This window comes from Sciurus carolinensis, chromosome 2, assembly GCF_902686445.1.
Source record: "Sciurus carolinensis chromosome 2, mSciCar1.2, whole genome shotgun sequence".
Classification (NCBI taxonomy): Eukaryota; Metazoa; Chordata; class Mammalia; order Rodentia; family Sciuridae; genus Sciurus; species Sciurus carolinensis.
In genome coordinates, this window is record NC_062214.1 from 173,083,166 (window position 1) to 173,098,086 (window position 14,921).

Genomic DNA, 14,921 nt, shown 5'->3' on the forward strand with positions numbered 1-14,921 from the left:
AAGATCCCTTTGCCATTTAGTCTTCATTTTGCACTCCTAGGCAACTCCTGGTCCACTTTCTACCTCTGTAATTTTTTTCTTTTCTGGGCATTTCATATCAATGATATAAACATAAATCATACACTAAATGTTCTTTTATATCAACTTCTTTCACTTAGGCTTGTACTCAAGATTCATCCATGTCATAGTATGAATCAGTACTTCATTTCTTTTTTATTGCTGAACAATATCCATTTTATGAATATGCCACATTTTGTTGTCCATTCACTAATTGATGGCCATTTGGACTGTTGAATAAAGCTGCTGAGTATTTGTTTAAAAGTCTTGGAGTCTTTTGTTTAGATGTATGTTTTTATTTTTCTTGGATAGATATGTAGGAATAGCATTTCTGAGTAATATGATAAATTTATGTTTGACTTTTTGAGAAACTGGCAAACCATTTTCCAAAGTAGTAGCACCATTATAATCCCACTAATAATTTAAGGGGTATCTTCTTTCTCCATCCTGTCATTTATTTTTGTCTGTTTAAATAGTTATAGCTATTCTATTGGGTATGAAATAATGATTAATGATGTTGAGCATTTTTTCCTGTGTCATTAGCCACTTATGTAATCTTTGGAGAAACATCAGTTCCAATCTTTTGTCCTTATATATATTTTTATTATATGTCTTATTACTGAGTTATAAGGGTTTTATGTATTCTGAATTCAAGTTCTTTATTATATTTGAGAGTTGCATATATTTTGACCTCTCTGTGATTTCTTTTAATTTTTCTGCTGATATCCTTTAAAGAACAAAGTTCTACCTTTTGAATAAGTCCAGTTTATTAATTTTAGGGATCACAAACCACACTTTAATTTACATTGGTCTGTGGCAGCATGTTGCATGCTCATTTACTAAACCATTTACTCTGTCCTCTAGCCTCCAGGGTCCTATCGACCACCCCCTCCTATGGGTAAACCACCAGGTTCAATTGTTAGACCCTCTGCTCCACCAGCAAGATCATCTGTTCCTATGACCAGGCCTCCTGTGCCAATACCACCACCTCCACCTCCGCCTCCACCGCCACCTCCTCCTCCTCCGGTGATAAAGCCACAGTCTTCAGCCGTGGAACAGGAACGCTGGGATGAAGATTCTTTTTATGGGCTCTGGGATACAAATGATGAACAAGGACTGAATTCAGAATTTAAGTCGGAAACTGCAACAATTCCATCTGTTCCAGTATTACCACCCCCACCTGTTCACTCTACCATTCCCCCTCCTGGCCCAATGCCTTTGGGTATGCCACCAATGTCCAAACCACCACCAGTGCAGCAGACTGTTGACTATGGCCATGGTCGGGGTGAGTAATGGTAGTGAACTTGTATCTGGGATTCTATAGGAATTGTTGACCTTAAGTTGATTTTCTTAAGCTTTGCTGTTATAACATTTTATCCCTGGTTTTGTTTACCAGATATATCTACTAATAAAGTTGAACAGATACCCTATGGAGAAAGAATAACCCTTCGCCCAGATCCACTACCTGAAAGGCCAACTTTTGAGACAGGTAGGATTCCCAAAAAGTTCAGTATTTTTAAACCTAATTTTAGTGCCTTATTATTACATGATTTTCTTTTTAGTGAGATTATCTGGGCTGTCCTTTAATATAGTTAAATGATTCTTAAGTTGAATTTAGGGCAGCAATTTATGCTAATTCTAAGTTAGATTCATACTTTTCTGCTTTTATTTCTGAAAAAGGAATATACTTCTTATTTTCTGTTGTGTTTTGTAGACCATACAGGCCAGCGAGATCGCTATGATAGAGACAGAGACCGTGAGCCTTATTTTGATCGTCAAAGTAATGTCATAACAGATCATCGAGATTTTAAAAGGGATCGGGAGACACATAGAGATCGAGACCGAGATCGTGTTATTGACTATGACCGGGATCGATTTGACAGAGAGCGCCGGCCCCGAGATGATAGGTATACTATGAAAAATTTCTTTGCGAGATGTGCAAATTATTATGTATAAGTTCAGCAAAAGTCAGTGTATCTAAGGAAACTTAATAAATGACATAATCTTCTCATGTGTGCATGTATGTGTATAATTTGGAGAGGAAAGAGGAATTCTGGACCAGTTTTCAGGTACTTGAGTTTTGCTAGCTTGAATTCCAGATAATTAAATGGGTGATGAAGGTAACGTAGAAAGTAAAAGAAATAGTATTTTTAGCAAAGATACAATCATTAATTATAGGCAAACAATTTATTTTTACAGTTCCTGAGCTGTTTAGATGTGTTTATATAAGGTAGATCTAAATGAAAAAGTAAAATTAATATATAAATATTGGCTGTGTGGAGTAACTATAGAGAGGATTGGGCAGATAATGGTGTTGCATTATAAAGCAGAGATTCTAAAAAATTTACCAAAATACATCCTGTTATGCCTTCTAGAACTCAATCATATCGAGACAAAAAAGACCACTCCTCTTCCAGAAGAGGGGGGTTTGATAGGCCATCCTATGATCGGAAGTCTGACCGACCAGCCTATGAAGGCCCATCCATGTTTGGAGGTAAAACAATGCCTTATTAATCATAAGGATGTTGAGAATGTGACAAAGGGGAGATGCTGTTCATTGTAGCTAAGGATTTAATTTTAGAGTAAAATGTACTTAGATTTCTCAGAGAACTGGGCGTGGTAATCCCAGTGGCTCAGGAGGCTAAGACAGGAGGATCTCAAGTTCAAAGCCATCTTCAGCAAAAAAGCAAGGTGCTAAGCAACTCAGTGAGATCCTGTCTCTAAGTAAAATGCAAGATAGTGCTGGAGATGTGGCTCTGTGGTTGAGTGCCCCTGATTTCAATCCCTGGCACCCAGGGGAAAAAAAAAAAAAAAGATTTCTCAGAGATTGCAGCATTATCATCAAAACTAGCATGTCATTAAATAAGATATAAATTGATTTTAAGAAATTTTGAAAAATAGAAACAAAGTCATTTATAATCCATTGCCCATCATACTACAATTATAAATTTTATATTTTTCCTCTCATTCTCTCATGTACATATTTATGAAATTGGGATCAAAGTATAAATGTGTTTTTTTGTTTGTTTTGTGGTGCTGGGGATTGAAACCAGGACCTTGAGCACATTCTACTGTGTAGACAAAATATGAGACCTTTATTGTTGGACATTTAGATTGCTTTTAGTTTTTCATTGCTCTAAGTTACATTTATATTTATTTATAGAAATAAGCTTTTCTAAGCTGATGATTTTAGTTCTTAAAACTGTAAAGCAAAAGTTACAGAACTATTGGTCATGCTTGGGATTGTCCAGCAAATTCTTTATTATTTTACTATGTCCTGCTGTTTGTATTTTTTTTTGTACTTTTAATATAAACAAGGATGATCTCAATCTTTTGCAGAACATTCTTTTCCTGAAATATATGTAAACCTTTTTGTTTTCTTGATTTCAGTAGATTTATATTATTCTAAATTTTCCCTAATTAAAGTAAAATTAACCCTCAAATCACTAGATTGGTGGGAATTATGATTAAGATGAGAGTAGGCAGTTAACTTTCAGAATGATTTCTATATAAATAATAATTGTATTCAACTGCTGGAATTCTAGGAGAACGAAGAACTTACCCAGAGGAGCGAATGACCCTGCCAACTCCTTCACTAAGCCACCAGCCACCTCCAGCTCCACGGGTTGAGAAGAAACCTGAATCAAAGAATGTGGATGACATTTTGAAACCACCAGGTCGGGAGAGCAGACCTGAAAGAGTGAGTCCTGTGGAGCTGACTAATTTTCTTGTAATTCTGAAGATGATAAGAGGTCATGTTAATATCCTGAATAGAATTTTCTTACTTTTCTTCAACATAGAAATAATATCAGAATCAAGGTACTTTACCTTCTCTAAATCACCATATAAACTCACATACTATAGAACCTTAATGAAGTTAGAGCTAAATTTCTTAGCAAAAAAAGATTGAAAACTTTTAAAAAGTTCGTGAGAGCTCAGTCAATTGCATTTTGAAGCAGATATGAGTAGTTTTGGTTTTATGGTATATGGGACAAAAAGGGGGAGAATTAGGAACATTGATTAGTTTAGGCTTAATTTCTTAGTGACTTCCAAATATATAAATTCTTTTAAATATATCTTCCATTGCAGAGTAATTATTCCATTTGAATAACTGATATTAGAGATTTCAGCTAAATATTTTGATTCCATGTGTATAGAATTAGTAGGTCATTGTTTTATAGTGTTTTTTTTTTTTTTTTTTTGGCCTACTATTGTGAAGTATAGCTTTTTCAGCTTATGTTGTTGCTGTTTGCATGATATAGTAGCCTCCCCTTATCTGTGGTTTCATTTTCTATATTTTGTCACCTGAAGTCATCAGTGACCCTAAAATATTAAATAGAAAATTTCAGAAATAAACAATTCATGAGTTTAAAATTACATGCTGTTCTGAATAGCTTGACATAATCTTGTGCCATCCTGCTCTGTCTTGTTCAGGAAATGAATCATTCCTTTATCTGGCCTATCCACACTGTATACACTACCCACCTCTTGGTCACTTAGTAGCTGTCTCAGTTATCAGAGTGACTGTCACAGTATTCCAGTGCTTATATCTAGAGTTTGTACTATTGGTGGTTTCAGAGATGAAACTGCTGAGGATAAAGTGGTACTACTGTTGTCTTTTACCATCTCTTTACTTTTAGTCTATTTGTCTTTGAATATAAAGTGTATCTCCTGTGGACCCAGAAAGCTGAATCATGTTTTTTTTAATGTGATCTTTTTTTCTTTTCTGTTTTTTTTTTTTTTTTCATTTTGATGTACTGGAATTAAACCCAGAGTCTCACACATGCTAGGTAAACTCTCTACTACTGAGCTGTACTCCCAGCACAGTCTGCTTTCTGATTGGATTGTTTAATCCATTCACATTTAATGTTATTTTTTTTATGTAAATGACTTAATTTCATTTTGGGGTTATTAATCACAAGTGTATAGAAATATAGTTGATTTTTTTATGTATTCATCTTGGATTCTGTAGTATCACTGACCCTTATCATTTTCAACTGTTTTTTAGTGGATTTCTTGTATGTAAGATCATGTCATCTGGAAATAGTTTTACTTTTGTCTTTTTTTCTTTTCTTAATATATAGTTTTAGTGTACTTACTTATTTTTATGTGGTGCTGAGAATCGAACCCAGTTCCTCACACATGCTAGGCAAGCGCTCTACCACTGAGCCACAACCCCAGCCCCTACTTTTGCCTTTTTAAGCTGGATGTTTTTATTTCTTTTTTTCTGGGCTAATTACCCATACTGAAATTCACTCCATTTGTTTTGCATAAATGTGACAAGGGTGGACATCTTGACTTGTTCTTGACCTTTAGGGAACTCTGAATTTTACCATTAAGTATGATGTTACCTATTGATTTTTCATGGATATACTTTTTTCAGATTAAGGAAATTTCCTTGGTTCTATTGAATACTTTTTTAATGTCAGTTAATATGATTATGGGGCCGGGGTTGTAACCCAATGGTAAAGCACTTGCCTGACATGTCTGAGGGACTGGGTTCGATTCTCAGCACCACATATAAATAAATAAATTAAATAAAGGTTCATTAACAACTGAAAAAAATATATATGTGTATATATTTTTATGTATATGTGTATATGTGTGTGTGTGTGTGTATATATATATATAAAGATGATTGTGTGATGTTTGGTGTTTGCTTTTGCTTTTTTGTTTTTTGGTGGTGCTGAGGGCTGAATCCAGGGCCTTGGGCATACTAGGCAAGTGCACTACCAACAGAGGAGAATTTTGGTATTTAGTGTGTTAATATAATATACTAAATATATTGATATGATGTGTTTCATTATTTGATTTTTATGTTTACCCCTGGAATGAATCACACTTGGTGAAGGTATAGAGTTCTTTTTATATATTACTGGATTCCATTTGCTAGTATCGTTGAGGACTATTATACCCATATTCTTAACAAATGTTGTAATTCTTGTTTGTTTTTGGTTTTTGGTGCTGAGGATTGAATGCAGGGACTTTTGCATGTGAGTCAAGCACTCTACCAACTGAGCTATCTCCCCAGCCCCTAAAATGTTGTAATTCTTATGTGATAGCTTTGTCTGGTTTTAGTAGCTGAGTAATGCTGGCAATAAAATAATTTAGGATTGTTCTTTTTATTTATGGAAGAATTTGTGAAGAATTGGTAGACTTCAGTGATAAAACCATCTGGGCCTGGACCTTTCTTTGTGGGTAGTTTTTTGTTGTTAGTGTTGTTTTAATTACTGATTCAGTCTCTTATTTCTGTAAAGTTGGCAGTAAGGTTCCCTCTTTCATTTCTGATTATAGTAATTTGAGTCTTCTCTTTTTTTCATAGTCTAAGTAAAAGTTTATTAATTTTGTTGATCTTTTTAGAACCAGCTTTTGATTTTATAGTCTATTTTCTGTTCCTATAGCAAAATACCTGAGACTAGGTACTTTGTAAGGAAAAGAGGTATTATTTGGCTCACAAATTTGGGGATTGAAGAGCATGGTGCCAGAATCCAATTGGCTGTAGTAGGACTTTCTGGCCATGTGGGAAAGTATGTGAGAGGAGAGATAACATGGTGTGACAAAAAGTCAGAGAGACACAGAGGCTAGGCTTATTTTTTTTTTTTCCATTTTATTTGGGTTTCCATTTTATTTTGATTATGTGTTATATAACACACTATTTGCTACATAATATATCACCTAACCTTCTAGCAGGGGTAGATGACCATACTAAGGTTTCTCTCTCAATCATAAAAATACTCCCTTAATCAATGTTCTTCAAACCCTTTAATATATAATAACCATTTAACTCCAGATATGCGACTGTCTCTTTCCATCAAACTCTACTGATAGGGAAAATGGGCAACCCTTTTTTCCTAGCCCCTATTAGTAAAATTGTGGTCGTAGGCAGTGGCCTCTCTGGGGATAACCAAGTACATACCCATTATGCTGAGTCCTGGATGAATCTCAAACCACATATCGGCATGCTAATCTAAACCAAAACCCTACCCCTTAAGCTCCTTAGAGGTGACCAGGTTCAACGCCTTTCCCAGTAAACCCTGCAGCAACCCAGGCTCACTCTTTTTATAATATTCCACTCTTGAGGGAAAGATCCAGGTTCCTCAAGAACTACATTACACATCCCCCAGTGACCTAATTACTTCCCACTAAGCCATCCCTCTTTTTTTGTTGTTGTTAATACCTTCATTTTATTTATTTTTATGCGGTGCTGAAGATCAAACCCAGTGCCTCACATTTGCTAGGCAAGTGCTCTACCACTGAGTTACATATACCCCCAGCTCCTAAGTCATACCTCTTAAAGGTTTTACCCCTCAACACTGCACCGAGTGGGGAACCAACCTTCCAGTGTATGATCCCTTGAAGAACACATTCAAACCATTCTAAACCATACAAGTTTTATTGATTTTTGTTTCTATATTTTATTTTCTGTTTTAGTAACTTCTAATCTTTATTGTTTTTTGTTTAGTGTTTCCTTCCTTCTGTTTCTTTAGGTTTAGTTTGCTCTTCTTTTTTCCAGTTTCTTAAGGTGGAAATTTAGGTTATTGATTTTAAATCTTTCTTAATATGGGCACTTACAAGATATCTTTTAAGCACTTTTTTAGCTTCATCCCATGAACTTTGGTATATTGTATCTTTATTTACATTTATGTCAGAGTATTCTTTTACTTCTGTTTGGATTTCTTCTTTGACTCATGGATTATTTGGGAATATGTTATTTAATTTCTACATATTTGTGAATTTCCTCAGTTTTTTCCTACTCTTAATTTCTAACATCATCCATGGTGGTTTGATAACGTCCATTGTATTATTTTTATCTTAGGTCAGTGTTAACTAAGATCTCATTGCAAAAAAATCTCCCCTGAGTGATTTTTTTCCCCATTGTGTTTCAGATTGTTGTTATAATGAGAGGATTACCTGGCAGTGGAAAGACACATGTTGCAAAACTTATTCGAGTGAGTATGAGAAAGTGGAAAAATCAGTTGTTTATGTTAGTGAGCAGTGTTTTAGTGGATCCATGGTACGTGTTGTCTCATATAAATTTTTTTATCTATTGAAACAAGTGTTTTTGCCTCTGCATGATTTGTAGCCACCAGAAAATTATGTATTATTTAACTGTAAGAGAAAATGTTGGTGTTCTTAGTTAATTAACATTCTTTAATATATGTCATAGATTTTCTTTCTTTAACCTTCTTGACTATTTGATTCTTAGGATAAGGAGGTAGAGTTTGGAGGACCTGCACCCAGAGTTTTAAGCCTGGATGATTACTTCATCACTGAAGTAGAAAAAGAAGAAAAAGATCCAGATTCTGGAAAGAAAGTGAAAAAGAAGGTATGATATATTCCTTTTAGATTACATTCTGAATTTAATTCATTAATAGTATTTAAAGGAGAGATATGTACTTTTTTGAAGACTAAAGCTTCACTTTTCTGAACACAAACTTTGGTAGAAGGGAAGACTACAAAAGCGTCTTTATCCAGATGAGTCTTTGCTTTGGCTAACTTCAGATCTTTGGCGGGGCTGAATTTAGGTAATGGAATACGAATATGAAGCTGAAATGGAAGAGACATACCGTACCAGCATGTTCAAAACTTTTAAAAAGACTCTGGATGATGGCTTTTTCCCCTTCATCATTCTGGATGCTATCAATGACAGAGTTAGACATTTTGACCAGTTTTGGAGTGCAGCAAAAACCAAGGGATTTGAGGTATACTCTTAAAAGAACTTGAAAACACTTCATTTTCATATAAGTTTTATATTTCTTTGCCTAATCATTATTTATTGTGCTTAGGTATATTTGGCTGAAATGAGTGCAGATAACCAGACTTGTGGCAAGAGAAATATTCATGGAAGAAAGCTTAAAGAAATAAATAAGGTGATTTCAGAAACAGTGGTAGAGTACCCTAAACTTTATTTTTTCAACATTAGCACTGTTATCTGGAAGCTCTTGTTTATCCTGTTTTCTTTTAGAATATCTTTTCTACCTGCTTTATAAATGTTTCTTTTCCTATGTATATGTGAAAGGGGTGGCTTGACTTTTCCTGAAACTGGCCTGTTACACTTCACAGTATTAGTTAACTTTATCTTGGATATTCACTTGGCCATTATATGAGTAGTTTCTAGAAATAACTTGACCTCCTGAATTTCTCAATAGATGGCTGATCACTGGGAAACTGCACCTCGTCACATGATGCGCCTAGACATTCGTTCTTTGCTGCAAGATGCTGCTATTGAAGAGGTGTGTACCTTTAGCCTAAATGCAGTTTAAAAACTTTTTTTTCCACCTTTTTTACTTTGAAAAATGTAAAAACATATAGAAAAGTTACATGAATAGTATAATACCTGCACCTCAGACCTTTCATTGAGATTCACCAATTATTAATATTTTGCCATCTTTTTCTCCATGTAGATATATGCTTAATATTGTTATTAATGTTGGCATTATTAGTGTGGAACCATTTGAGGATTAAGTTGCAGACCTCATAACCTGTCATCCTTAAATACTTTAGTAGGTATCTCCTAAGAACAAGTACATTCTCTTATAAAACCAGTTAATTATCAAATTCAGGAACTTTAACATTGATAAAAGATTATATTAAATAATGTTTCCTGAATTACATTTCTTGAATTATATATAGTTCATATGCAGATTTTACCAACTGTTCCTATTACATGCTTTATAGCGATTCTTTTAAATTCCAGAATTTAGTTCTTTCATAATAGTGAAAAGTTAAAGTAATTTCTCAGCCTATCATAACATAAAGACAATTTCTGAAGATTGTAGGCCAGTTGTGTTTTAGAATGAGCCTCAGTTTGGGTTTGCTTATTTGTGTGCTGAGATTTAGGTTGAACTTTAGCAGGAATGCTTCATGAGTGATGTTGTGTCCTTGGTGCTCCCCATCAGGGGCCATATGATGTCAGTTTGTCTTGTGATTTAGACATTGCTTGACCAAGGTAGTATCTGTTGAGTTTTTCCACCTTTCTCTCTTTGTAATAATAATCTATAAGGGAAGTTCTTTGGAACTATGGATATCCTGTTCTCTAACACATTTTCACTCATTAGGAATTTTGTGGAAGAAAATCTTTATGATGAAAAGGAGAGGTTTTTCCATTTTAATTGCTGTTTACTTCTGTTTTTCATCTCTTCTGTGATTGGAAGTTATCTATACTCAACGTTGTCATTGTGTTTTTAACCCTCATGCCACTCCTCAGCCCATTTCCTCTGACTTTTGCCCTTTCCATTCCCTACTGACCCTCTCACCAGTAATTTTCGTGATAGTGGACTATTCTCATTTTGGTTACTTAACTTTGTAGCCACATGTGACACAGTTGACTATGCCTACCTTCCTGAAAACTTACTTTTCTCTTGACTTTTGAGTCTGCACTCTTCTGGCTTTGTTTTTATTTTCCTAGCTATCACTTTTCAGTCTCCTTTATTGACTTCTCCTGCTTCCCTGCTTTAGGACTCTGTGCTTAACTTGATTTCTACTTTGCACATCATGTAAATGATCTGAATCTTTCTGGTACCTTAGATTGCCACTCTCATGCTCATGATGATAGCTTGGATTGCTGGTTTTGTTCCTTATATTACAATCTTAATTTTTTAATGGAGGGAGTATAGGTAACTTTTATAATTCTTCCATGATTATTTTCTAAATTCTCCACCAAAAAAGAATTATCTTAGTGCACCTTAAACTCAACCAGTCCAAAACGTAATGCATCCATACCTTTTCCTCTTCTAGTATTCTGTTTTTTTCAATTAAAATCACCAAACACTTATTTTTAATTAATTAATTTATTTATTTATTTATTTATTTTTGGTACTGAGGATTTAACCCAGGGGCATTTAACCACAGGGCCACATCCCTAGCCTGTTTTTTATTTTTTATTTTGAGACAGGGTCTTGCTTAGTTGCTTAGGGCCTTACTAAGTTGCTGAGTCTGGCTTTGAAGTTGCAATCCTCCTGCCTCAGCCTCCTGAGCCACTTGGCTTACAGGTGTGTGCCACCATGCTCGGTCCGATCACTTGATTGGTAGAACTAGTAATCAGAAAGTTGTCTCTGACTTTACTGTCCCCTATACCATTTAACCCTATCTATTTACCATGTAATCAGTTACAAGTTTTGTCAATTTTACCTTATAAAATAGCTTCTCAAATTTCTATACTCTGATTTGCATTGCTCTCATTCTGGGCCAAGCTACTGTCATCCCACTTTTCATTATACCCTTTCTTATATTTTGAAATTTGAATTATTTATATGTTTACTTGATCAGGAAAAAAAAAAAAAAAAAACTTGCTAAAGCTTGTAAAAAGAAATCCAGTAATCCATAAGCATTTGAAATAGGTAATCATCTACTTGGACTAAAGCATTATATTTAATCTCATAGGGAAGTATAAAAATGGATTTCCAGGCCAGAATATTGTTCTGTCTTTATCAGTTCTGTTTCAAAATTAATAGTGATTTGTGCTTCTAAACTCTGTGCAATTGTGCTTATTCCTGACCTAAGTGAGTAATTCAGTGGCTTCCAAGTATTAACTGAATTTTCTTTGTTTTTTAATGATTACTGGCATACTGTAGGTAGAGATGGAAGATTTTGATGCAAATATTGAAGAACAGAAGGAAGAAAAGAAAGATGCAGAGGAAGAGGAAAGCGAACTGGTAGGAGACAGACCAACCACTTTGAACAAAGTGTCTCTTTATTAGATTTCTTAAGGAGGTTTTATATTCAAATCTGTGGTCAGATTACTACTGTTGATATACACTTTTTATTGGTAAAAGTTTCCATAATCATCTTAAAGGAAATTTTTGGATACTTTTTATTTTTCCCTAGACTAAAAGAACCCTGTGTTAAAAGAAAACTTTAACTGAGTGCTAAGAAACTTACCTTTGTACTCATTCATCTATTTGTGGATAGTTTTAGGGGAGTATACTTTTTAAGAAAATCAATATATTTGAAAGGGCATTCTTACATTCCTGCAGATATGTGATAAGAGCCTACCCAACGTATGCATAATTGTCTCTTCTTTGCTACAAAATCTCAAAATTGAGTTTCTGTCAGCTAAGTCAGAACTTAATTGAATGAGGAGGCAGAGGGTTGCCACTGGCTACTGGATTTGTTCTTCTGCATTTTATCCTGTTAAGTGATGGGAAAAATTTCAATTGTGTAGCCAATGGATTTTGCTTAGGCTGATTAGAAACTTACATAATGTGAGTTTGAAGTTCCTATGTACTGTAAATGTTTTTGATCACACCTCTGTAGAGATGTTTGCTTTACCCTGTCATTCAAAAAAATGCGACCTATAGAATTATGTTGACTTTTTAGTATTTGCTAATGAGGTACAGAGATAAGCAATGCCTTGGAATAGTGTTGCTTTTTAAATCCAGACTATTACTTATTATTTAATATTCATCTTTTGCTAAAGTTGCTTCTCATATTCCTCTGAAAATGTACAAATCAAGAACCCTCATTCCTAATTCCCAGAGTATAATCTCCAAGGAGTGGTCCCATCAAACCCATGTGTGATATAGAGGATTCTTGATAGAAACTGTGTTTATATAGAGATGGTGTCAACCTCTACATTCCTAGATTTTAAATGTGGATTAAAAAATAAGCTTTAAAGTTAATGGCATTTGAGTCTCAGTATGTTTTTTTTTTTTTAAACAAAGTTTATTTTTCATAAGTTGTATTTTGACATACATGATCTAAAATGTAGGCAGAAAATTTCACTTAAAGGTCCACCCTCTTCTGGACTATGGTTAATGAACTCTTTAGCTTCTTGCAGCATATATATTGCTAGAAAATGACCATGTGAGAAGTCTACAATGTCGTTAGCTTTCTGAAACTCCACCTTTGCAGAGATTTCAGTTCAGGATATGGTTCATAACATCTTAGTTGCTTGGGTGTAGGTCAAAACTTGGAGATCTTAATTGAATGTACAACTATTTTTTAAAGTGAAACACACTGTAATACTATATTTTTACATCAGAGACATGGCAAGGAAGCTTTGAGTTCTACCCTGCTGGACTATCTCTTTTATTTCCAAGTGGCCTAACAGTTTAAGCAGTGGGAGGATGGTAGAGTTTTAAAGAACAGATGGTTCCAGCAGGCAGAAATTAATATCCTTCTTGTTTATGTTCTAAAACTTCTCTTAACCTGTTCAGAGAGCAGAATCCAAGATCTTCTACTATTGCAGTCTATCCCAAGAGTAAAAGATTCTTGGAGAATATTAACCAAAGGGTTAAGAGCAAGTCTTATTTCATTCAGATCATTTTGACAGAATTCTCAGTTAACTTTGCATTTTTCACTCTGTGTTGATTGATACAACTGGATGAAACTAAAACATTTCTTGATTAAGAAAATCCTTGTCGGGAGATCAACGTTGTTGTAGTTTGCCTTCTTTAGTACTTCAGTAAACCTAGTAGATTTGATTCAGAGTTTATATTATTCCAGTGATGCTTAAGGTTTTCAGATGATTTTTGAGATATCACTTGTACAGAGTTCTTCAGTACTTAACTTTAGCACCATCGCTTCAGCATAGCTTTCTTGTGGTTTGTTCTAATAATGTATTTGAAAAAGGTGATATAATTTATAACCTGAAATACCTCGTAAGCTGAAATTGAATTATTAGTTCTGGCCTAAAGACTAGAAATGTGTAAAACCCATAGGTTTCCTGGTATGATGCTGCTGCTGCTCAAGTAAACTCTTCCCTAGACGCTATTGTCATATTTTCAACATGCTTTCCAACTTAGCTGTGTGTCAGTCTGTTCTATGAACCCAAATATTCTCAACAGTAGAGAGACATAATGAGTCATAAAAGAAAAAATTACACCTTTGATAAATTTGTCCTGTTTTCTAGGTCCTAATGTTAAAATTTCTGTGTGTTAGGGTCTAATAGAAAACAGCCTAAATGAAGGAAAGGGCAATCATGATAAATCACATGGAAAAAGGATATACTTCCTAGGCAAATAAATGGAAGGTATTACTACATAGTTCAGTAGATGCACTGGGAAACTGGAAAATGTTTTGGGAGTTTGAAATAAACCACTCAGTTATCTCATGATACCTAAGATGTAAGTTGATTGTGGAGATTTCTGGTTTTTCATATAATGGGAAAACGTAATTTTAAAAGACATCAAAAATAATAATTTAATTTCCAACTGATGAAAGAGAAATGCTCTGAAATTGATTCAATAAAATTAGTCTTTGTAAGATCTAACTGGTACATGGATTGAGTCATTTTAAAGTGAGTTTGAACTTCATAATTGGGTAGTTGGGTTCAGTGCTCCAGCCCTCCTTCTTTCTTTCGAGTACTTAAAATGACACTGGACTGTCAAGTAACTGTCTTGAAGAACACATTTTGGACCTCCTGGCTACAATCACTTGAGAATAGCAGCTGTGTTAGAAAATCACCTAGCTAGTGATTAATATCAGACTCTGAATGATATTAATTTTGGCATAGTAACTATCTGTACATTCTTATCATAATTGCTATACAGCTGTTGTTCACACTACAGTTTTGAGTTCTGAACTGTAGCTGCCTCAAAGCGCCTTCACAATACTGTCCTGAAGTGACTACCCTGAAATCCATGCAGTGAAGTTTGGTGAATTTGGTCTTTTAGTTTCTTCAAAGATAATGAGATTGTGTTTTCCCTAAGGATATATTTACAACTAGTGAGTGGAAACTGAATCCATTCCCAGTTTTAATGCTTTTCCAGTTCAAAAGTGTTTTGCATGTATGTGTCTCTTTCTAACCCTTCGAGCTTCTCTCTGTGTACGATTTAGGGTTACATTCCGAAAAGCAAATGGGAGATGGACACTTCTGAGGCAAAGCTAGGTGGGTATTTCCTTTTTCCTGTTTTTATATGTGA

The 14,921-nt window shown here is 34.6% G+C and overlaps 1 protein-coding gene and 1 pseudogene across 4 annotated transcripts in view; one reads left to right on the forward strand and one right to left on the reverse strand.

Moving 5' to 3' along the window:
* The window catches only part of Ylpm1 (YLP motif containing 1), a 69,640-nt gene that overhangs the window by 41,175 nt on the left and 13,544 nt on the right, over window positions 1-14,921 (forward strand). For 3 of the 4 annotated variants that reach the window (XM_047537553.1, XM_047537558.1, XM_047537555.1), the window contains 12 exons: window positions 922-1,342; window positions 1,454-1,546; window positions 1,772-1,964; window positions 2,433-2,551; window positions 3,603-3,757; window positions 7,944-8,006; window positions 8,264-8,383; window positions 8,583-8,759; window positions 8,844-8,927; window positions 9,207-9,290; window positions 11,631-11,711; window positions 14,836-14,887. In XM_047537553.1, the coding sequence (XP_047393509.1) occupies window positions 922-1,342; window positions 1,454-1,546; window positions 1,772-1,964; window positions 2,433-2,551; window positions 3,603-3,757; window positions 7,944-8,006; window positions 8,264-8,383; window positions 8,583-8,759; window positions 8,844-8,927; window positions 9,207-9,290; window positions 11,631-11,711; window positions 14,836-14,887 (1,642 nt within the window). The remainder of the gene's footprint in view (window positions 1-921; window positions 1,343-1,453; window positions 1,547-1,771; window positions 1,965-2,432; window positions 2,552-3,602; window positions 3,758-7,943; window positions 8,007-8,263; window positions 8,384-8,582; window positions 8,760-8,843; window positions 8,928-9,206; window positions 9,291-11,630; window positions 11,712-14,835; window positions 14,888-14,921) is intronic. The other variant, XR_007106719.1, reaches the window with a different exon arrangement.
* Window positions 6,797-7,010, reverse strand: LOC124973935 (NADH dehydrogenase [ubiquinone] 1 alpha subcomplex subunit 1-like; annotated as a pseudogene).